Source organism: Piliocolobus tephrosceles, chromosome 8 (genome assembly GCF_002776525.5).
Source record: "Piliocolobus tephrosceles isolate RC106 chromosome 8, ASM277652v3, whole genome shotgun sequence".
In the NCBI taxonomy this organism is placed as follows: Eukaryota; Metazoa; Chordata; class Mammalia; order Primates; family Cercopithecidae; genus Piliocolobus; species Piliocolobus tephrosceles.
Window position 1 is genome coordinate 38142183 of NC_045441.1, and position 24665 is coordinate 38166847.

At 37.7% G+C, this 24665-nt stretch overlaps 1 protein-coding gene across 1 annotated transcript in view; it reads left to right on the forward strand.

The window, feature by feature from the left end:
• Positions 1 to 24665, forward strand: part of VWC2 (von Willebrand factor C domain containing 2) — a 143509-nt gene that overhangs the window by 27153 nt on the left and 91691 nt on the right. Inside the window, exon 3 of the mRNA XM_023232058.2 lies at positions 1897 to 2026. Within this exon, the coding sequence (XP_023087826.1) occupies positions 1897 to 2026 (130 nt within the window). The remainder of the gene's footprint in view (positions 1 to 1896; positions 2027 to 24665) is intronic.

Sequence of the window (24665 nt, forward strand, 5' to 3'; positions counted from 1 at the left end):
GAAAAAAAAAAAAAAAAAAAAAAAAAAAAAAAAACCTAATTGTGCCAACAGCAACAATAACAAAAAAACTCATCTCAAAAACAGGTCTTTATATTACTTCAAGATTGATTTTGACTTCTAAGGCTACATTGCAAACCAGGTCAGCCTTTTTGGCTCAGGCTACTCTAAAGTTTTTCAAAGTTTCCTTTCTTTTAAACTTTTTTTTGGCCAAGTACACATACACACACACCTAGCCCTCACTCCCAGGCAGGTTGACTGCGGTCTAGTGCCTCAGAAAGAGACATGGTCAAACTCATATTGAGCTTTTGCTTCTCATAATAGCCAGTCCACTCAGTGGAGATTTCAGTTTTTAGTGTTTGCGTTGTATAGACAAAGGGAGCATCTGTGAGAGTTGCTCATGTTCTTTACCTTAGAAGTGGTGTTTGTACCATGGACGTGGGGCACACAACTCAACTGGGGTCTCCCTGCCCCTGGGAAAGCAGGAACTCAGCTTGATATGACCCATTTTCATGTCCCCCTTTTGCATAGTCTTTCTAGTGGGTATCCCCACTTTCCTGTTTTGCTTCCGATGGCTGGGTCTGCATATGCTGTTCCCACTTTGTCCTGGGTTAACCGAGATCAGAAATCACTCCATTGGTGGTAACCAGGAGATAAATCACCATGCCCTGTGTGGGTGACCATGGAGGGTTCCATTAGCCACGTACAGCTTTCCTGGGAATGGCTGGTATGCTTGATTTGGATGGCTCAAGAAGGCAGAGTTTGAGCCAATGGCTGGAAAGTACAGAGAGGCAAATAGAAGCTTGGTTTCTAACAGAGCATCATGATGCTGGATAGTGGGCGGAATGACATGGAGGAGATTGGAATCACCATGGACTCGCAGTCAGGAGCCCTCAGTGGAAGAGGATCTTGTGCTCACAGGACAGACCTGCCCATGGCATGTTGTCTAACACCTCTGAGTCTCAGTTTCTTGTTAGTACAAAGGGTCAGTAATTTGAGTAGGTGTATTTTAGCACTGCTGTAAAAGTTCTGTGAGGGAATATTCATAGAGTCCCTGGCCTGCGGCCCTGCTTGGATGCCACTCTGTTTCTCCTCCTTCATTCCTTTCCCCTTTCCTATTCCAGTGTCTTCGTAACTGGAAACACTGGGAGTGTTCCATGTGAGGCTGGGTGGTGACTTGACAGGGTTCTAGACAAGGGACTCACCTACATGGTGAGGGGATGAGCAATAACTCAGCAGCAAGTTTTTATTTGTTTAATTTTTTAAGAGATGAAAAACGTTTCTTCAAAAAAAAAAAAAAGTTTATTGAGAAACCCAATATGCAGACCACAAATTAAACAGTGGCTCTGGCTGGACAAGAGGGAATGTCATAGCCCTGTGGCCTGTCCTGTGCATTTGCACCTAAGACAACTCACTAAACACCCAACACGCCTGTGTCCACACTCTGAAAACCACTGGACTGGATCATTTCTTTAACATTCCTAAAACACTTAGGTGTCTTTGCAGAAAGTTTAGGGGAAGAAAAGTATGACCCTATAGGGCCAGGCATGCTGGCTCACTCCTGTAATTCCAGCACTTCGGGAGGTCTAGGTGAGCAGATCACTTGAGGTCAGGAGTTCGAGACTAGCCTAGCCAACATGGTGAAACCCCATCTCTATAAAAAATACATAAATTAGCCAGTCATGGTGGGCGAGTGCCCGTAATCCAAGCTACTCAGGAGGCTGAGGCAGGAGAATTGCTTGAACTCGGGAGACAGAGGTTGCAGTGAGCTGAGATTGTGCCACTGCACTCCAGCCTGGGCAACAGAGCAAGACTCCATTTCAAAAAATATATATATATATGACCCTGTAGGATAAACATGACAGCAGACATGACACTGATTGTGGACTTGTGTTTCAGGTGTCTCCATGTGAGAGGTGTCGCTGTGAAGCCAACGGTGAGGTGCTGTGCACAGTGTCAGCGTGTCCCCAGACGGAGTGTGTGGACCCTGTGTATGAGCCTGATCAGTGCTGTCCCATCTGCAAAAACGGTATGTGAGATGCCCATTGGTGATGGGGTGCACCTCCCACCCTGACACACAACCCATGTGCTGCTTCATGGTGGATGGGACACCCATACGGATATGTGAGTTTCAACCTATGTATCTATACACATGCATACACACGTGTGTAATCTTTCGGCCACAGTGGTTCTGTAGCAAGGCCTTCTCTCTCTTACTGGCATCGGCACCATGTTTCATGGATGTTAAGAAGTTCTTTGGGGAGAAATTCAATTTCCACCTTTGAGGAGAGTCACTTATTTTAATTTAATTTTGTTTGTTCTTGCAAAGCTATTTCTATCTTTCCAAGACAAATTAAACACACTGGTTGGGCTCATTTGCTTTTCATTACTAAGTGAATTAAACTTGGAACATAATTGAATATTTTTCATAAGCAAATTAGGCAGGAAGAGAGTCCCTTCCTATTCCCAGTAAGAACCCCTGGTAGATCAGAAGCCTTGCCTGCTTTATGAAAATAACGTGGCAGGATGTCCTTGATCCTAATTTGTCAAGGGAGAGTGTTTCCTCATCCTGACAAACGATGATTACTCTGTACCTGAAATACTGAGGGCATTACACTTTAAGATGGTTTTTGACGAGAGTGCATTCCCAGGATGGCTGGGCCTGAGAATTATGGCTGGAGGGCAGTTTGACAGGAGGCTGAGCAGAGCTTGGGAAACAGCGGACGGAGGGAACACAGCCGGAGTCTACAAGGATCTGAGTGGCCTTGCTGACAGGAGCGACTGGACTTTCTGGATGTCGCCCGGGCATGCTGTGGGGACTCCTGGTTGAGAGCATTCAGGGCTAATTTGTGACACTGTTGGCGTTCAAGTGGGTTGCTGGACCGAGGCTTGATAGCTGTGTGGCGTGGGTTTGGTAAGTGGCAGGCGTGTGTCAGAGGATGGTGACACAGGGGTGGTCATGGTGCTCAGGCAACTCCCAGAGTCCGTGTCATCACAGTCAAAATTGTGTGGGCCATGAGGTTCCATGGGTACCTTCGACCACGTACCTGTACATATCCAAATTTTACTACAACACATTGTAAAACTCTTGAGGTAAATAATTGGAAGAGGGAATGATGTTGCTGTTGAAGGATAGCCCTGAAAGAACAAGATGACTGTGTTAGGAATGTCATAATCATTGTAGCATAGTACATCCAGTCCTCCAAAGGCAAGTGGACAGTGTTAAAACAAAGATGTCACAGAGTGTACTTTATATGGGCTTGGCTGGTCTCTTGTGCATGTTAATTATGAAGAAATCCTGAGGTAGGATTCCATTTGGAACAAGTGGGCCTTTGAGCATGGAGTGTGTGTGTGTGTGTGTGTGTTTTAATGATGTTGAGACACCAGCTGTGAGATGGAGGGAAATCAATACAGTTTACTCTGCTAGTATTAATTTCCACTAATTAACACTAATAAAGGGTGAAGAAGACTCGGGTTGAGGAAGGAGAGGCAGATGGAGAGTCTGGCAGAGTCTCGGGGTGTGGCTTTCAGCACATGCACTGAGGAGCCTGAGTGAGCACCTCTGGTCTGCTGGGAGATCTGAGGGCTGGCGCTCAGGCTATGTGCCCCGCATCTCAGGGGTACTGGACAACAACTCTCACTACATCAGGGGGTTTAGTGAGTGACTTAAATATGTGTTGCTCAAATATTTGGCATCTTAACTATCTAAGATATTCCATGTTTTTCCTGTAAATTTTGATTATAGACTAAGTCTTGGCATTAGATAGCCAGGGAATCCTACCTTGGGTGTTACCAATAGGTAAGAAGACAGGATTTCAACCCCTGGATTGTTTTTTCCCGCTTTTAGAGAAATTTCAAACCTACAGAAAAGTTGAAATAACTGTCCTGTGAAGAACTGTATACCTTTAGCTACACCTATTCCTAACACGTTGCCATATTTGCTTTGTCTCTTTTTTGGCCCTCTGTCTTTGGTCCTCTCTTGCCCCATCTCTGTGTATACATAACCCAACACCATCAATATATTTACTTATTTGTTCTTTCCCATAAGACACACAGCACAAACTCTATTGAGACTACCACCAATGTGAAGCCTACTAAATAGCGTTCAAGATTTTTTTAGAGTTTTTCTTTTGCCCTTAGGATTTATCCTTCTTAGAGCATATAGTCAGAGAACTACATTGGACAGTTATTTGAATGAATACTTAAAAGTGTGCAGATATGTTAAATTTACAGAGATGTAATTTATTTCTGTGTTCAGTTTTTTCATGTAAGATATAATTATATGTTTGAGTAAAAAAAATACAAAAAGTAAACTCTTCATAAATATTATATACTCAGAGATTCACAGTTTGTTTTAATATTGCATTGATGGTTTTGTGAGATAGTTGTTGTCCTGACGGTAAACTCTAAATGTTGACCCTTTACCTCTATATTTTGAGAGGCAGTATGGGATGGAATAAGGCAAGATTTTGTGGTGGCCCACTAGAGATTTTTAGAAGGGAGATGAATATGTTTTTTAAAGCTAGATTTATATTACAGAAAGACTTCTATTATAAGGCTTGATCCAGTTATATCAAAACATCAACAACTTATTTTGGGAAGTTTAACTGGAAATAAATTTAAATGTGTCTAATCACGCACATACAATTACATTTCTTTTATTCACCAGATAGAGCTTGGCTTTCAGCTGTCTCTGGTTATAGGGTATTCTGACCTTGACAGGGAAAACGGGGTTTGAAATTCTTAGTAAAGGAGAGCTACTTGAAAAATGAAAACAGCTTCTATGAAAAACAAATGCTCTATAATAATTGACTGAGATTAATGAATAATTTACAGTAGTCTAACCCTGCCTCCCCACATAAACAATGTTCTTGTAAAAAGATTATATGTTTGATGCATCACAGAGTAGGGGACATCAGAAATGAATGCTTTATATGAAATTAAAAGCTTGAATAGACTTATCTTGGATGAAATACGAAGGTTTTAACTCTTGATCTCCATAGACTGGCCTTTACTCCTCACTCTGGCGTGTCTTGACCTGTAGCATTAAATAGCTCTTTCTCCGACAGAAGGAAAATTATAGTTCAGTTGCCAGCTGCCAAAGTCACTTGCATCAAAGTAGCAGAAGATGGAAACCAAGGATGTCTTGAATATAAATAAATGATCACAAATCACATGTACTTTAATATATTCACTTTGTTGACTTGTGCAGATCAATCTCCCAGTGTTTTTCTTTTGATAAAATGGATGTTACATGGCATTATTTGTTTCTAAATTCCCCCCACCCCCACAATGATACAAACAGTGAGTATTATTTGACTTTCAAGAATTCAGCTTTTCTCTGGTGATAAGTGCACAGCACCGATTCCGATCAAACCCCTTAGTTTTAGACATGTTTGTCTGCATCAAGTAGGCACTAGGCTCCCATTAGCGATCAGAAGACCTCAACTCTGCAGGTATACATGTCGTCTTATTTTATGGATCCAAAGGAGAAAAATGATTAAAGTAAGACATTGGTATTGAAATATTAGGACTTTGTCAGAATTAGCTGTGTTTCTCAAAGGTGGAATATGGTATCCAGGGGAGGATATGACTTATGCCAAAAGCACAAAGCCACTGGATATAAAGGTTGTATATCTCCCTGAAGTATTACTGCCACCTGATGATTATTATCTGCAGCTTTATTTTCACACGAAAAGTAAATGTCTATTTTTTTGGAGGAAAGTGAAAAACTTTTATGACACTTTAAAGATAAACACTGAGATGTCAAATTATTAAATATAATTTCATGGGAAAATATGTAAGAAGCACTGACTGAGAATTCGGCAAAGTTTTGTTTGTTTTCCTGTATATTTCATAGAGTGGGATAAGATGATAGTAAATTTCATGCAGTGAGTTAGACAAAACGGAATGGGGTGTGTGTGTGTGGTCATATCAAGATCCTCTCACAAAGAAAAGCCTGCTCCTATATGGTCTCACCATTGAATCCTTCCAACGTTTTTACCAAAGAAATAATACAAATTTTATGGAAATGCTCTGTGATTATTTACAGATTACATGATTGTGCCCATAAAAAATAAAGGAATTTACAAATATCAAAATGAAGAGTTGATTTTAACAAGGATGTTTAGCAAGATCAGTGTTTGAAAATCAGCTGTATTTTTACATACCAGAAACAAATAGAAGCGAATTAAAAACTAGAGTTTCAAATAACATCATACAAATCAAATACTTGGAAGTAAATCTAACAAAATTGTGAAAAGTCTCCATACTTAAAAAACATGAATCTTTATTGAGAGAAATTAAAGAATACCTAAGTAAAAGGAGAGATATATCATGTTCATGATTGAATCAATAATATAAAGATGTGAGTCTGCTTCAAAGTAATCTATTGATTCAGTACAAAATTCTAGCCAAAAATCCGATGGTTTTCTTTAGCAATTATCAAACTGATTCTAAAATCCAAATGGTATACAAAAGCCAAAGGCTGGCCTGAGAGATATCCAAGAGGAACAACAAAGCTGAAAAATGTACAAATATTAAGACTTACTCAAAGAGATAGTAATTAGCCAGTTGTGGTTTGGTCCCAAAGAAAGACTGACAAATGGAACAGAACAGAGTCAGAACAGAGTCAGGCCTGTGCATGTAAGACCACCAGCTGTGTGACTAAGCCGACGTCACAGAACAGTGGGAAAGGAGTAATCTTTCCAATGAATGGTGCTAGACCAACTGAATAGCAGTATGGAGATAAAAGAGATCATGATTGCTACCTCACATTCGACAAAAAATCATTTCCAAACAGATTGCAGATTTAAATATGAAGGCTAAAACAATAATGCTTTTAGAGGAAAACATAGAACAGCTTTGTCACTGAGTATGCAAAGGTTAAAAGAACACTAAAAGCACTAAACATAAGGAAATAATTTACAAATTGAACTTTTTAAAATTCAAAATCTTTGTTCACCAAACAACACTATTAAACAAGCACAATATAGCTCACATGTTTTGAGAAAGTATTTGCAGTATGTATAATTAACTAATATCTATTTAAATAATTCCAACACATCCAAATAAAGCAGAGAGATACAAAAGAGAGAAAAGTATAAGGAGAGATTCCCAACTTTCTTTGGACATCAATACCTTTTTCCTAATCCCTCTGATCAGCAAGATGAGTTTTCTTACTGAGTTTTAAGTAATGGGCTGCCTTCGTTATTTCTGTAACATTGCGTTTCCATGACTGGTCCTGTTCTTGCTGCATATATGAGAGAAAAAATAAAAAATAGAAAAAAAGAATTTCCTGTTCTGCTGGAATTAAAGTAGTTTAACCTGACATAGATTGTGATCACTTAAGATGCATTTTGTTGTTCCTAGAACAATCACTAAGAAAATCAATAAAGGCATTAAACATGACACACGAAAGAATTGTATATCTAATTTTAAAAGGCAGTCAAGGAGAAACAGAGGAACAACTGTCTGGAAACTGATAGAAGACAAGTAAAATTATATACATATATGTACTTAATAACAGAGCCCCAAAATACATGAAGTAAAAATTGATAGAATTCAAAGGAGAAATATAAACTTAAGTAATTGTAGTTGCAAATTCTGATAAACCATTCAATAATTCATAGAAAATCTAGACAGAAAATGAACAATAATGTAGCAGACTTGAATGACACTACATAGTGAACTTGATCTGACATATATGTACAATATACCACCCATCCACTGAAGAATACTCATTTTTGCCAAGTGCAGGTGGACACTCTACAGTTGACCATATGCTAAGACATAAAACAAGTCTCAATAGATTTAAAGGACTTGATCACATAAAGTTTCTTTTTTGAACACAACAGAATTTGAAAGGATTAAATTAGAATCAACAACAGAAGGAAATCTGGGAAATTGGAGATTATTTGGAAATTAGACAGCACATTTTAAATAACCCAAAGGCCAATGAAGAAATTTCAGAGATTTTAGAAAATACTTTGTACTGATTTAATAATGAAAACGGAATGCACTATAAATTATTGGATGATGCTAAAGCAGTATTTAGAGGGAAATATATAGATATGAAGACTATCTCAGAAAAGAAGAAAGGTCTCAAATCAGCAATATAACCCTCTACCTTAAGGAACTAATAACTGATCAGCAAATTTTACTAAAAGCATGCAGAAGGAACTCAAAAATATAAGCATAAATCAATTAAACAGAAAATAGTAAAGCTTAGGAAAAAAGTAAATAAAGCCAGGTTCATTTTTGAAATCTGGTTCTTAACAGTATTGATAAAATTGACAAAACTTTCACTAAACTAACCGAGAAAAAATTAGAGAAGACACAAGTCAGAAATGAAAGAGGGGCATCACTACTAACCCTACAAAAATGAAAATGATTACAAGGCAATACTATGAACGACTCTTTGCCAACAAATTAGAATAGTTGAAAGAAATGGACAGAGTCCTAGGAAAATGCAAATTACCAAAACTGACTCAGTTCATTTCTGAATTGCCCTAAAACAAATAAAATACAAATTAATAATTAAAAGCTTCCCACAAATAAAAGCCCAAGCCTACATACCTTTACTGGTGAATTCTTTCAAATATTCAAAGAAAGAAATAATACCAGTCTTTTACAAACTCAACCAGAAAATAGAAGCAAAGGAAACACTTTCCTGTTTAGTTTCTGCATTTGTTGTGACCACAACACTGAACATAGACAAAAACACCACACAAAAGAGAAAGCTAGAGACAAATTTATTTCATGAACATAAATGGAAATCTCCTTAACAAAATGAGTTAATATCAGCAATCTGAATCCAGTACCATATAAAGAATTATACACTTTAACCAAATGCAGTTGATTTCAGTTGTGCAAGGTTTGGTTTACTGTCTGAAAAATCAATTAACATAATATATTAATAATGTAAAGATAATAAAAACCTCATATGATCTCAATAGATGCAGAGAAGGTATCTGAAAAATCCAACACTAATTCATGATTGAAGCTATCAACAAACTAGGCAAAAATGGGAACTTTCTCAATCTGATAAAGAGCAACTATGAATAACTCACAGCTAACAACTGTTATGAATACTCTCTCAATACTCTTAAAATCTAGGAGAAGGTAAGGATATCCATATTGACCACTTTCATCCATCAATGTAGTGGAGGTCCTATATACAGAGAGAAAGAGAAGGCAGGAGAAAAAAGAGGAAGGAAAAGGAAATTAAGAAGTAAAACTGCCTTTATTAGAAGAAGTTATGCTCCTGTATGTGAAAATACCAAGAATTACACATACACATGCACACACACACACATACACATGCACACACACACACATACATGCATACACACATGCACATGCACACACACACAACTATGGGGGCTAATAAAGATTAATACCACATATATATACAAAAATACACATTTTTGTAGTATACAATGGGTAATACAAATGAAACTAAGAAAATAATTTCATTTAGAATAGCTTCAAAAAGAATAGCTACTTAGAAACACGTCACAATCCAAGATTTGTACACTAAAAGCTGCAAAAGATTGCTGAAAGAAATCAAAGGACATCTACATAAATGGAGAGACATTTCATGAGTAGAAGACTCAATGTTGTCAAGATGATAGTTCTTCCCAAATTAAAATATAAATTCAGTACAATTCCCACACAAACCCCAGCATACTTTTTTTTGTAGAAACTGACAGTCTGATCCTAAAATTCATGTAGAATGTAAAGGATAGCCAAAAGAAAATTTTAAAAGAACAAAGTTGGAAAATTTTTACTATCCCACTTTGTAACTTTTTAGAAAATCACAATAATCAAGATACCATAGTATTGGTGCAAAGATCGATGATGGAAAAGAATTGACAGTCCCAAAAGAAATCCAGTATGCAAATCTTCACATATTTATTTTCAACCAATGTTGTAAGATATCTCAATGGGGAAAGAATAATCTTTTCAACAAATGGTGCAGGGACAATTATATATTCACATGCAAAACAAAACTTAGACCCTTATTTTATACTATATACACATTAACTCAAAATGAACCATAGACCTAAATGTGTGAGTTTAAACTATGTAACTTTTAGATTAAAAAGATAGGAGAACATCTTTATGACTATAGGTTGTGTGAATATTTCTTAAAATTAATGTCAAAATCATAATCCACAAAAGAAAAAACTAATAAATTGAATGTCATCAAAATGAAAAACTTTTGCATTTCAAAACACACAACAAATAAAATGAAAATATAAGCCACAAACTTTGAGAAAACATTTGTAAATCATGTATGTGATAAAAGACTTGTATCGAGGATATATGAACAACTCACACAACTTGAAAAGAAGACAACCTATTTAACAACAGGCAAAAGATTGAACAGACAATTCAGCAAAAGAGACAAACATATGACAACCAACTAAGATGATGCTCAACCTCAGCCTGGCTGTGTCCTCACCCAGATCTCATCTTGAATTGTATTTCCTATAATCCCCACATGTTGTGGGAGGGAAATAGTGGAGGTGATTGAATCATGGGGGTTAATGCTGTTCTTTTGATCTGGTGGTTTTATAAGGGGCTTTCTCCCCGCTTTACTCTGCACTTTTCCTTGCTGCCGTCATGTAAAGAAAGACATGTTTGTTTCCCCTTCGCCATGATTGTAAGTTTCCTGAGGCCTCCCCAGTCATACGGAACTGTGAGTCAATTAAACCTCTTTCCTTTACAAATAATCCAGTCTTAGGTTATTTAGCAGCATGAGAGCAGTCTAATGCAATACTACTATAACCCATTAGAATGTTTGTAATAAAAAGGACAGAAAGTACCAGATGTTGGCAAAGATGTGGAGAAAATGGAAAAATATTGTTGGCAGAAATGTCAACTGGTACACTTACTTTGGAAAACAGTTTGGCAGTTGCTTAAAAAGTTAAAGAAAACTTACCATACATCCCAGTTATTCCTTCCTAGGATTATATCCCAGCAAATTGAGAACATATTTCCACACAAAAATATGTATGCAAATGTTCCTAGCAGAGTATTATTATTCCTAGAATTATTATTAATGGCCAAAGAATGGAAATAATGCAAATATTCGTTAACCAGTGAATGGATAAACAAATGTAGTATATTCATGTACTGAATACTATTTATCAGTAAAAAGGAATGAACTAATGATACATACAACACGGATGAACCTCAAATACAGAAGCTGTTGCAAAAGATTACATATTTTATGCTTCTATTTCTTTGAAATATTTTGTGAAGGCAAATTTACATAGGAAGAAAATTGATCAGTGGTAGCCGAGAGCTATAATCAGAGTGGGAATTAGTTGCAAATCATCATGAGGGAATTTATTGAGGTGATGGTATGTTTATTAATTGAGTTGTCAGGTGGATACACAATTAAATTTGCTAAATATCATTAAATTATACACTTACACTGGGTGAGTTTTCTGGTATGTGAAATATTCCTGAATAAACCTAAAATTATTGACTCTCTTAACAAAGATAGGCAAAGTGAAATTTTTGTAATTTCCTTTGACTCACTCCCAAGGCTAATCTTGATACACATCCTTTATCTTTCCTCAGAGACTGACTTTTCTAATTCTGGTCTGATGTCTTTAATAGCTTTATGAAATCATCCTTCTTAAGCCTACTGAAGCTGAGACCCTTGTAAGTATGTATTATTTGCCAGTGTTAAAATAGAAACTTTAGACAAATTAAACTTGAGTTTATTTAAGCAAAGGTTTCATGAGTCAGGCAACATTCAGAAGCAGAAGAGGTTCAGAAAGTTCCACCCAGCAGTGTGAGCAGCGAGCTTCTATAGGCTGAACACAGAAGCAAAGTGGAGAAGTCACCTGGTTTGCTGCAGCCTGACGTCTGCCATATTTGGGTGTGGTGTGATGAGGCATTTCCTTATTTGGGCATAGTCTGATCAGTTGGCTGCCTGTAATTGCTTGAAGCTCAGCTGCTTGTGATTGGCTGGAGCCCAGCAATTGTTATAAAAATATACTCCTAAATTATGTTTTGATTTGTTAGGTAGAAAGTCAAAGTAAGGAGGCTGCCTCAAGTTAATAGCCTCCTTCTTATTTAATACCTGTAAGAGGTAAGAAGTTATAAAGAAAAATAGGCAAAGAAACACAAGTCTATAGCTGGTTATAGATTTTTTGTACTCTTGGTGCCTTGTGTGTAATGTGGAAGTCCAACTCCCCACACTTCTCTCTCTCCTGTTACTATTTTCTTGCCATGGAGATACCCTCTTTCTCCTTCAAGCAGTGCTCTTCTCCATGTCATTCTAGGCTCTTCCTTTTTATGGATTCAGCTTCCCAGAAGATGGGGCTGAACACTGAAAATGCAGGGAGAATGAAAGCCAGTGCCTGTCTCCTGCTCTCCTGCAGGCACTGCATACTGTTAAAACTGCAGAGCCCGTGACGCAACACTCACGTGCTTTTTAGGACCTGTGATTCCCAAAGTCTTGTGTGTAGCAGAACCACTTCGAAGGCTTGGTGAAACACACTTTGGGGACTAGAGTGCCTGGTCCAGAGGTCTGGGCTGGGGCCTGAGAATTTGCATTTTAACAAACACTGTGTGCTTCTGTTGCTGCTGGTCTTCTGTTGCCGTGTGCTTCTGCTGCTGCTGTGGGAGCCACTGCTTTCGGGCATTCATTTGTTCATATTATTCTTGGATATTTCCTGCCAGTCAAATTTACTGAGAGAACACAGTGCTTAAAAGGCTTTAAACATGAAATGAGATAAATTTGAGACTTCGAATGGATTTCAAATGCCTTAATTAATTTATGTTTGGTGTATTCTACAGATTGTAGGGTTTATGGAAATATATTAACATGCAATAATACTTTAAAATTGGAAAATATCAGGGCAGAGAAAACATGACTGTTGAATGGCAAATTAAGTCAGAAAGGTTTTATACAGAAATATGCTCTCTATCGTCATATACAGCTAGTTAGTACAGGTTGGCATAAAATTAGACTATAGGCTTGCTAGCAGCCAAAGCAAAAAGAGAACCATAGGAAACATTAGCTACAATATTTATCAGAAACACACAATTCTGTTTTTCTTGGTACTGAAGCCTGGAGGAAATGACTCGCTGGTGAATTGTTTCTGTACAAATAAACACATAAATACATTTTAAAATATTTAAAAGCTTTATTCAGTTCCTCCTGTTGGCATTTCCCAACAAAAGTCAAGAACTCTACTCCAAAGTGCTAATGTACTTATTTTACACATGTCTTCTGTTTTACTTGCATTTTGATTTTGTGGGAATATTGATTCAGATGACATTCAGTTAATCTGCAAAAAACCCAACGGGTATGAATTATTCATTCTTATTAGAGAAGAACCTCAGTATCCCAGCCTCTGTAATAAATATTTTCATGCTGTTCTTCATCACTTCCTTAACTAATACTAACTATGTGTTTGCTGTTGCTATTTCAGGCTTTAGTGCTCAGTATCAGCAGGAAAGAGTTCAGATGGTTCTCCGATCTTTTCATTTCTGACAAACTAGATGAGGAGGATGAATAGATAGCATTTGATCTCTTACATATAGGAATTTAATTTGTTTTTATCTCTTCCTGAGATCTTTGAATTAGCACCTCTTCTTTGTAAATCTGAGAACAATTTAAAATAGTCCCTTTGCTTGCAAGCACTGGGGCAGAATCATATTTTTAAGATAAATAAATAAAGTTACAGACAGACTGCCCCAAAGTGTTGTTACCAGTTTATTAGTCTGAAGTACTTTTCAGAATTAAGTGTACTTCTAAACTGCTGGTCAGAAGGTGTGTGCTGGTGGTTTTATTTGTATGCTTCCTCAAGACAAACTGCCTTTGGGAATGGATTTCAGACAAAGCCAGGGACTCAGATCAAAAACTGGCGTCCACTAGGCCTGGCCATTACCAGTTACACTGTGCCCCTTGAACTTGTTGAGGACCAGCCCTAGAGTCACTTCCCCATCTCTGCCTCTCTTTAACTGTCACTGAGTCTGTATAAATATGTGTCCAGAGATCCTTGTGGGAACTTTCTCTGGCTTGCTTCCTAATGGAGATTGATTTCACTCGTGACTATTCTCAGAAGCCACAGTCCTAATCACATTGTATTCTTATGCCATTGATACTGAGTGTAGGAATTGTGTAGACACCATGTTTTGTTGGACCCTTTGTTTTTCAGATTGTTGGAGAAAAGTGTGTTGTGTGTATGTGCATGCATTTTTATATATATTGTAGCATATATATGTTACTCTTATAAAACACTGAGGCACTTATTGTTTATTTCACTGCATGTATAAAGATGAGTCAAGCTATAATGCCTGCCTTTAATGATCTCACAGTCTAGAGATGAGGTAGCCTTGTAAATAACTTGTGTTTGCTGTTTTATTTGAATTATGATAAAAGTAGTGAGGGAAAGAGGGGGAAGAAGTGAGTAATACTGCAGTAAACATCACAATGTATATGGCCTTTATTTGCCTTTGAATTCTTATATTAGGAGAAACTCCCAGGAGTGAGATTATTAGGCTGACAGCTTAGGATATTTTATGACTCTGATACATATCACCATGTTGTTTTAAAAAAGGTTCTGTAAATTTATAAAGCCTCTGATTTTATTATAACCTTGCTAACCTTTTGTTAATTTAAACTATAGAAAAATGATGCCTCATTATTTCAATATTGAGCACATAAACCTTACAATATTTTCGATGGTAATTTTTCCACAATGTATTATACTTCTCTACCTTATTGCTAAAATAATTTTGAGCATAATTTAAGTGGTTCTCAGTAACTGAAGACCCTTGATGTGAAAACCAATGATCAGACTGCCTTGTAATATGACGGAGTATTATACAGTAAAACTTTGGTCAAGTAACTTGATTTCTCTGTATCCTTTTGGGTACCTATAACTTGGAAATATTTAACATAGCCACATCAGTGGATGCTTTGTGTCAATTAAATACTAGGATGAATTTCAAAGTCCTTCATTAATTTATTCAACAGATATATTGACTCATCCTTTGCTGTATGTCACAGAAGAGAAAATGGCTAATAGGAAAACTTCCAGAGCCATAGACTATGTGAAGGAAACAGGTGATTTCCATTGAATTTTTGAAGGACACAGTATTGAGCAAGGAGAATGCCTGCTGCAGAGTGGGAGTGGGTCATGAAATGGGAGAAGAAGAGAAGGAGTGTGTGGATTGTGGGCACAGCATGTGTCTAGAGGGTGGGAGTGAACCATATTTATGCACTGGATTTGTTGCCTAAGCCTGGAGTTGGAGGGAGAGTTGGGAAGTGTGAGGCAGGGATGTGAGAATGGATGCTGACTAGATTAGGAAGGACCTTGATGCTTCATTAGAGAAGTTATTAATAGATTTAATTCTGAGGCCATGAGAAGCCAAAGAAGGGATTATAGGATGGAAATGGTGCAAATACATTTGACCTCTTGAAAGTCATTCTGGTTGAGGGTGTGTGAAAAGAGGCTATTGCAGTGATCCAGAGAAGGGCAATAGTTTGGACATGGGCAGTGAGCACAGGGAGACACAGTACACTAAGGAGATACATCAAAGGTCAAGTCAACCGCACTTTGTGGTTGACCATACAAGGTAGGGGGAGATCAAAAGTTTAAGAATGGGGCTTCACTTCTGATTTGGGTAATGACAAAGACTATCGGTTGATCCAAGAGGCAGGAAGAATGGGAGGAAGAGCACATCACAGGCACTGATGGATACTTTTTTGTTCAGTGTTCTGAACTGTCAAGTTAGACTGAATCCCTTGAAGAAATAGTACAAAAAGCCTTGGCTTTGGAGCTAGACTGGCACATTCTAGCTTTATCCCTATCACCTTGTCTAATTTGCTTCCCCTCTTCAGTTTCTTCACTTGTAAAACTGGACAATCTTCCATTCATTCCTTGTGGGCTTCATATGAGGATTAAGTAAATCAAGAGCCCATTGTTGAATCCAGACACTCACGACTGCTTTCTCCCTGCCATTGGCCCCCTGGGACTCCATCCCAAGTTGAGTTTCTTAAAAGTAATATCCACCTCCAAATTTTCTTTCAATCAACCTCTAAGACTTGTTGCTTGAACACTATGGCAGTTTGTCCAGTCTCAGGCAGTAGCCCCAAGCTGCAGAAGAGGTTAAATTTCCGGCTGTATTTCACAGGCAAGGCCCTCTGTCCTCTAGAATATTATCCATTCACACTCCTTCACCATTATTCATCTGTTAAAAGCTGCTTGGTCATTAATACAGTGCTCTAAAATATCTCCAGCCTGTGTCTTCAGCAAACGGGAAATCAATTGTCACAATATACAATACGGCTATTCATCCTAAGGCAGATATCTTTACCACATCCACAGCATGATCAATGGCGCCATTACCAGAGGTAACTTGAATTGCATCCAAAACACTTACATGGAACACATTCTGTTAGAAATGATCTGTCAGTGGTAGACAGTGTGAAGACAAATAACCCTGTGGATGACTTGCCCAATCTGTCTCCATCTCCAGGAGAATAAGCCAATGAATATTCTTAGCAAGGATTTTCAGTGGGTGCTTCCAAGGAATGTAAAATACCCTCTTTGTTGATCAGAAGACACATTCTGCTCTTACACTAACAGCAAAACCCAAACCTTTTATTTGTCTTTCAGGAAGATAAACTTCAGGTATAAAAGAGTCCATTACCCCAGGAGGTATCCATAAACCTCCAATTCTGAAAATTGCATCTCATCTTTTCTAAAACAAATGCCTTCGCTTAAGAGCAGTTACAATTTGCCAATCCTGACAGCTGCGAACTGAATTTATCTTTAATCACACATTCACTGAGTGTCTTTTGAAAGCACATCAGCCATCATTGAGTAAAGCATTATCATATGGGGGGAAAAACATTGCCAATTCATTAATAAGGAAAACAGAAATTTTTCAGATAGTAAGAATTAAATGCCTCTGAAAAGAGTGTCTGAATTTTAGCCTATGCTATAACTTGATTCTTATAATACTGGTTAAAAATAGCAGTTATTTGAATGTATTTTGTCACCTTATGAGCAGGCTACAGTAGGTACAAAAGTACACATTAGACTTTACCTCAAGGAGAGCCACCAAATGCTGACCATGTCCGCATCTAGGTAATCTTAGGAGGGAATGGCTAAAAGTGGATGGCAATTGAGAGAAGGCAGATTGGGAAGTGACACAAAGAAAAATTTTCTAATCATTAGAATTCCTATTACTTAAGTATTCAGGGGATGGGGAGCCAAATTCACAGAGAAATATTTCCCAAATTGGACTAGTTTATTTGAAGAGCCCTTCAACGCTAAAAATCTATTATTCTTTGACACTAATGCATAAATGTTTCAGACATCGTTACTCAGTGATCCATTTTGGGTGCACAGAAAGAACAGTTGTTTTTTTCTCCAGTTAACTCACAAATTTTCTTGTTTTTCCCCATCTCATGCCAGTAAATCATCTGGTAAGTGAATGAGATATGCACTTAAAACATTCATCCTTTATTCCTTGAAGACCTTCAAGAGAAGGTGCGGATCACCTTTCCCCAAAGCGGAACAGAGCAACATCCAATCTGCATAGGGGCTCTGCAGGACCCCAAGAGAGAGTAGACCCTGCAGCAAGGGAGCTGGATCTGGCTAGACCTGCTGCCGGGGCCACCTGTGATGCATGCACCTCACTTTCCTCATCAGTGAAAGGAGATTGAAAGCAAAATTGAAGATTAAAAATATATATATATATCTTCATATATATATAAATTCATGTATATATGTAAATTCATATTATATATATGAATTTGCCTTTAAAATAAAATATTATGTAAAGGAAGTCAACAGCCTCAGCAAATAAATTGAATGTGATTAATGTTTATGAAAAATGTCACACATGTCCCAAAACCCGAACTTCACTTATCTCCTAATAACTCAATTTTTGAAGCCCTCTCACTAGCCCCCTGGGAAGACAGACACCTTGGCATCCAACAGCTTCCTCATTGGTCTGCAGCTCCCTTGTTGTGGCTGCATTCAGCCCTTCCTTCTGTATTGAACCTACACAAAACTGTCAATACATCTGTTCACCTGTTTTCGCTGTGTTGCTTACTCCGTCCAGAATGCCTTAAAACCCTTCTCGAACAAACAGAACTCTACAGGAGTTCAAGGGTGGAGGCAGATGTCTACTTCCTGCTTCACAAGGTCTCAACTTTGTGTTCACAGAAAGCGTTGTGTGTGCCCCTGCCGTGGTGCTCACAGTCTCGGGTGACATGACTCCTTGGCCACCTTCATGAACTTGCTCATTTCACACTGCATTCTCCATGACCAAGTTCTCTGAAACATGAGGGACATGCAGCCAAAACACGGGCCATGCTGTGCAGCCTAAAATGTAAAATACTGCATGATGTTCTTTATATTGTAGGGGAAAGATAACATAGGTTTGTAGTGTGGAGACCTGTTACAAAAGGCAAGTTAAAAGAAACCAACAAGTTTATTCATGCTTATATTTCATACATACATGGGAAATACCCAGAGAATGAGTAGTTCTCAAAGAGGTGGCTTTGAATTCTAGCTGATAACAGGGAACAGTAAATTTTTAGAGAAGTAAGGAGACAAAAGCAAAGGACTTTGATTATCTAAGAGATCCAGTGGGGGAGGGCAAATAACTGGCAGATAGAGACTAGTTTGTGATGCTTGTTAGTGTGGGCTCCTCTGGTACCATCTCAGGTCCAGTAGGGTCTCTGTTCTCCCTGGTAGAAGGGGACAGGTAGGGTACCTTAAGTCTTTGTAACACCATGTCCATATAAATAGAGGGAGGGCAGAGGTCTTTCCTGCATCTGCTGCTTCTTAATCATCTTCAGCTCAACAGTCCTCCCTATTTGGAGAGGTGTATTTTGGTCTCGCACAATGTATTTCTAAGGTTTTAATCCTTTCTAAATAAAGTGAGATTAGAAACACCAAGCTCCCTCTCATTACTCTGAGGGAGATTGACCCTCACAACCTCCCTGAAGCTCTTGAAGAGATTGATGATGATTTCTTACCTCTTGTAAATATTAGGTAGGTGCCATTACTTTTAGTATCTCAGGAACGCTCTACCCCACAGCTACTCTGTAGCTCTGAGCCCATTTGGAGTGCTGGAAACATCTCACAGGCAACCCGCTCCACACTCCAGGCACCATGAACGATGATTACCATGGCAGCCCGCAGTCATTATTGAAAATACAGCATCAGAATAATGAAGATGCTAAGACTCTCCCCTCTGGCTCCCATGAGTAATGAAAGCCTGAAGGAAGGGCTCATTCATTAAGATTTTATAAGCAGAGGAGAACAATTGGATATTTGTTTTAAAGAAATTCATTTCTGTCCAATATTCTAATTTTGAGGAACTTTGTAGGGAATACAAATTTATTTTTAAAAAGGATTAAAATGAAGTTCAGTTACTGCAAGTGAGTCTTTGAACTAAGTACTCTTGAAATGTTTCATTAGTAACCTTTTGTTCAAAAATTCTAATGGAACTGACAAGAATTTGACTTTTGTTTCACTGTCTAAAGAATGTAAATATGGTCATTGCACATACCAGAAATGCAGAGAGTAAAGTGTACCTCACTTATATTGACTCTTCCCCATCATTTATCCTTGCAATGCTTTGCGATCCCTGATTAAACACAAAAATCTAGCACCTGAAACTTATCAAAAAGATGAACACTGACAATCATTCCCCATAGGTGTAGCCCAAGTACAGGCTGAGGAAGGCTGGCAGGACGAGAGTTCTATGCAGTGATGAGCATGGTCAGATAAGAGCTGTCCTTCAGCCTGCACCACCTATGGAACCACAGCCTGGAGATGAGCTGCCCAGCCCCCCCACACCCAGGATGCTGAATGAAGGGCTTGTTTTCGTGTTAGCCAATATTATCACAACGAAAGTAACTTATTCTATGAACTTTTCCATTTTGCAACTAGTCCTTTCACTAGCAATGAGGAAGGAAGCAGAGAGGGAAAGAGGACTTTAGCCAATTTTTAATATTGATTTTTGCTTTTGCAAGGATATTGATGAGTGTTTAATTTGCAGTTTGCCCACTCATTGTTGGAGGCTGCAGTGAGCTCACTGGCAAGATACAAACAAACTGGAAAACATAAATTTGCTGAAGAAACATCAGCTTCTAGTTCAAAAGTAAATAGCTGCAGTAATAAGAGGATCTCAAGACAATGATGTAACACACTTGGCAGTGGAAGGAATATTTACTTGTCACTCTCTGAACCATGAATGCTCATTGACAGCAGATGAGAATTTACCCTAGATTAACATCACTCATTTTCAACTGCAATTTTCTAATAGCTGTGCAAAAAGTAAAACAAATCCTGTTACTATGTTGACTCCAATAGCAGAAAAAAAAAGCAGCAAAACATTAAAAAATGTCAGTTTTATATCAGTGTCTTACATACTTCAAGTAGAAAAACAATTCCATAATTTTCAAAGTTAGTAATTAAAAACAAATCTATTCTTGGATATAAAAAAAAGCTTTTGGAAGTTGATTCCATGAGTTAAAACATCTAATACTATTGCAAATTGGATTTTAAATTCATTTAAAGAATTCAGTGTTAAAAGTACAATTTTTTTTTGACTAATACTTTGGATAAATTTTGGCAGGAGTAGAGTGTCATGATAAAAACCATGATTTAACTTAAGAAACCAACAGAGTACAAATGCACTTGAATTTGATTGTGTTGCACATATTCATAATTGCATCTAAACAAGCTGTGACATTCTAAAAATAAATATAGAAGCTATAGTTGTCAAAATTTAAAAATATTCTCATAAACCCATCTTTTTATGAATATAAAAAAATTCTCAGCATGGCAGTAGTGCTTTCTCTTTCATCAGTTGGAATTTCTTTAGAAATGGCTGAACTTTGGAAGACCTACTATAAAGTCAATCTAAATGCCTAACAAAGTTTTTGACATTTAAAAAATTGAATTCTTTTTATTTTGGCTGCGTATTTCTTTCCAACTAGAAATCTTTCATTACAGTATTTAACAAATTAATTAATTAAAAAAAAACTCTAGCTTTTGAAGTTTTAGAAAGTTGCCATTGTTAACGCAGTTATGCCGTCATGTATAAATCGTGTAGTGTTTTTACTTTCTTCTTTTATAAATCATGCTTACTGAGGTATACCTCACATATAATTAAAAACCTGCCTTTTAAAGGTGCAGTTTATTTCTCACCTTTCTCTCCAGCTCTAGCCCTAAGCAGCTGGTGCTCTGCTTCATCTCACTGTGGGGTTTTGTGGGATTTTGTTTTTTGTTTTTTGTTTGAGATGGAGTCTTACTCTGTTGCTCAGGCTGGAATGCAGGGGCAAGATCTCAGCTCACTGCAACCTCTGCCTCCAGGATTCAAGCGATTTGATTGTCCTGCCTCAGCCTCCTGAGTAGCTGGGATTATGGGCACCTGCCACCACACCCAGCTAGTTTTTGTATTTTTAGTATAGACAGGATTTCACCATGTTGGTCAGGCTGGTCTCGAACTCCTGACTTCAAGTGATCTGCTTGCCTTGTCCTCCCAAAGTGCTTGGATTATCACTGTGGTTATTTTTAACCAGTGGTTCACAGAATTTCAGATGAGAATCATGGAGTATGAGTCTCTGTGTCTGGCTTCTTCCATTTGGTGATGTTTTTGAGGCTCACCTGTGTTGTTGCCTGTATCAGTCCCTTCCTTTTTACTGTTGAGCAGTGCTTGCTTGTATAGACACAGCACACTTCATTCATTTACTACTTGGTGGAGATTTGAGATTTTAAGCTTCTGATTAGTATGAATAATGCTCCTGTGAGCTTTCATGGATAAGCCCTTGTGTAGAAATATGTTTATATTTGTCTTGGGTAATTTCCCAGGAATGGAACTGTGGGAGCGAGTGGATATGTTTTACTTTGTAAGAAACTGTCAAACAATTTTCCAAAGTGGCTGTTCTATTGAGCATTCCCTTCAAGATGGCATGAGTGCTCCAGTTTGTTTTATAATTACACGATAATAGTTACGAGTATGGGTTCTCTAACTGGCAGGATATCATACAAGGATGCTTGGACAGATGAAAGAACTGTTGGTTACAGCTTTGAATGAGAAGAGGCTGCCACTTGGGCTACACAGTGAGCTGCATCCAGGGAGAGGGTAACAGCAAGATGGAACTATACAACCGTGAAATGTACTCCCCATACGGAAGGAAAAAAGACTAAAGAGACTGACTCTAAGAGAGTCTAGAATGTTGGACTCTGCAGAGAAATGCTTCAAAGTAGCTATTAGGGTATGTTTAAAGATTTAAAGGAAAATATAATCTTCTGTATGGCAAGTGGGGTGGGGTGAGCTTGGTGGAGCCAACTGGGATCCCTGGACATTGGGCATTTTGAATAATTCCAAATAAGAAGGTCCATTCCTGGGCCATAAGTATCCTGGGGTCCCTGGTGGTTGGGTGTGTGTTTATTATAATTCAGCAGTGTTAGTGCCTGGTAAGGGAAGTAGTGGTGGCAGGGGCTTAGCAAACTGCCTGTGTAGAGGAATTGAAAGTTTTCGGCCATGACATCAAATCTAGGTCAAAACAGCACTTGTGAAATATTATATTACACTGGTATTCCACATCGTTGCCAACACTTGGTACTGACAGAGATTAATTTCAGAAGGTCTAGGAGGTCTAGTGCACCTTAATATGCATTTCCGTAACTACCAGTGATAAGAGCATCTTTTCATGTTGTTTATAGCCATTTTTATATCCTATTTTGTGAAGTGCCTGTTCAAATCTTTGGCTCATTCTTTATTGTTATTCTTTTTATTGTCATTGTTTTTCTGTCATATTTCTTGTTATTGACTTGAAAAAGTTAATACAAATCCTTCGTCTAATATATGTGTATATGGTATTTTCCCTCAGTCTGTGGCTTGCCTTTTCATTTTTAATGGTATCTTTTAAAGAGCAGAAGTTTTTAATTTTGATAAAGTTCGGTTTCTCAATTTTTCTTTCATGGCTTACTTTTTGGTCCTGTCTATGAAATATTTGCCTAATCCAAGGTCATAAGTTTCTTCTACTTTGGATTGTCTTCCAAAAGTTTGTAATTTTAGCTCTCAGATTTATTGTCTGGGTACATGGAGGGAGATAAGAGTTGATGTTTGCTTTTGCCCATGTTGATATCTAGTTGTTCCAGTACCATTTTTTGAAGAGATTAGCTTTTTCCTATTGGATTATCTTGACATTTTTGGGTCAAAAATCAGTTCACCATATGTGGGGACCTTTTTCCAAACCATTTGTTCTTTTCCATTGACCTATATGTTAATCCTTATGCCAATGTCAGACTCTTCTCTAGAATTATTGAAAAACTTGAAATTAAGTACTGTAAGATGTCCAACTTTATTTTTTAAAATTCCATTAGCCTTTGCATTGTCACCAGATTTTAAATTTAGCTTGTCAGGTTCTACAAAAACCCTGTTTTGATTTTGGTTGAGTTTGCATTTAATTTACAGATTAATTTTGGAAAAACATACATCTTAACCAGATTGAGTTTTTCAGTCTACAAACATGGCATATCTCTTCATTTATTTAGATATTTTGAAATTTCTTTCAGTAATATTTATGGTTTTTATTATACAGATTTTGCATATCTTTTGTTAATTTATTCTTAATATTATGCTTTTCCTAATATTCAATGGAAATGTTTACATTTAATTTTTTTTTTTTTAACATTTTAAATTTTTTAATTGCTGATAAGAAGAACAAAAAGAAAAATTTTGTACAGATTGTATCAGATGTTGGAAGAATCTGATACGGTGTTAGTTTATCTTTAGGTGAACCCACAACTATGGGAAGAAATAAACTAACAAGACCCCCTGAATTCATCCTTCTTGGACTCTCCTCTTGACCTGAGGATCAGAAGCCTCTCTTTGCTGTGTTTCTCCCCATTTACCTTGTCACAGTGATAGGAAACTTGCTCATCATCCTGGCCATCTGCTCAGACGCTCGTCTCCAAACACCCATGTATTTCTTTCTAAGTGTCCTGTCTTTTGTTGACATTTGCTATGTGACAGTCATTATCCCTAAGATGCTGGTGAACTTCTTATCAGAGACAAAGATCATCTCTTATGGTGAGTGTCTGACCCAGATGTACTTTTTCTTTTTTTTTTTTTTTTTTATTTTATTTTATTTTATTTTTTTATTATACTTTAAGTTCTAGGGTACATGTGCATAACGTGCAGGTTACATATGTATACATGTGCCATGTTGGTGTGCTGCACCCATCAACTCGTCAGCACCCATCAATTCATCATTTATATCAGGTATAACTCCCCAATGCAATCCCTCCCCCCTCCCCCCTCCCCATGATAGGCCCCAGTGTGTCATGTTCCCCTTCCCGAGTCCAAGTGAGCTCATTGTTCAGTTCCCACCTATGAGTGAGAACATGCGGTGTTTGGTTTTCTCTTCTTGTGATAATTTGCTAAGAATGATGGTTTCCAGCTGCATCCATGTCTCTACAAAGGACGCAAACTCATCCTTTTTTATGGCTGCATAGTATTCCATGGTGTATATGTGCCACATTTTCTTAATCCAGTCTGTCACTGATGGACATTTGGGTTGATTCCAAGTCTTTGCTATTGTGAATAGTGCCGCAATAAACATACGTGTGCATGTGTCTTTGTGGTAGCAT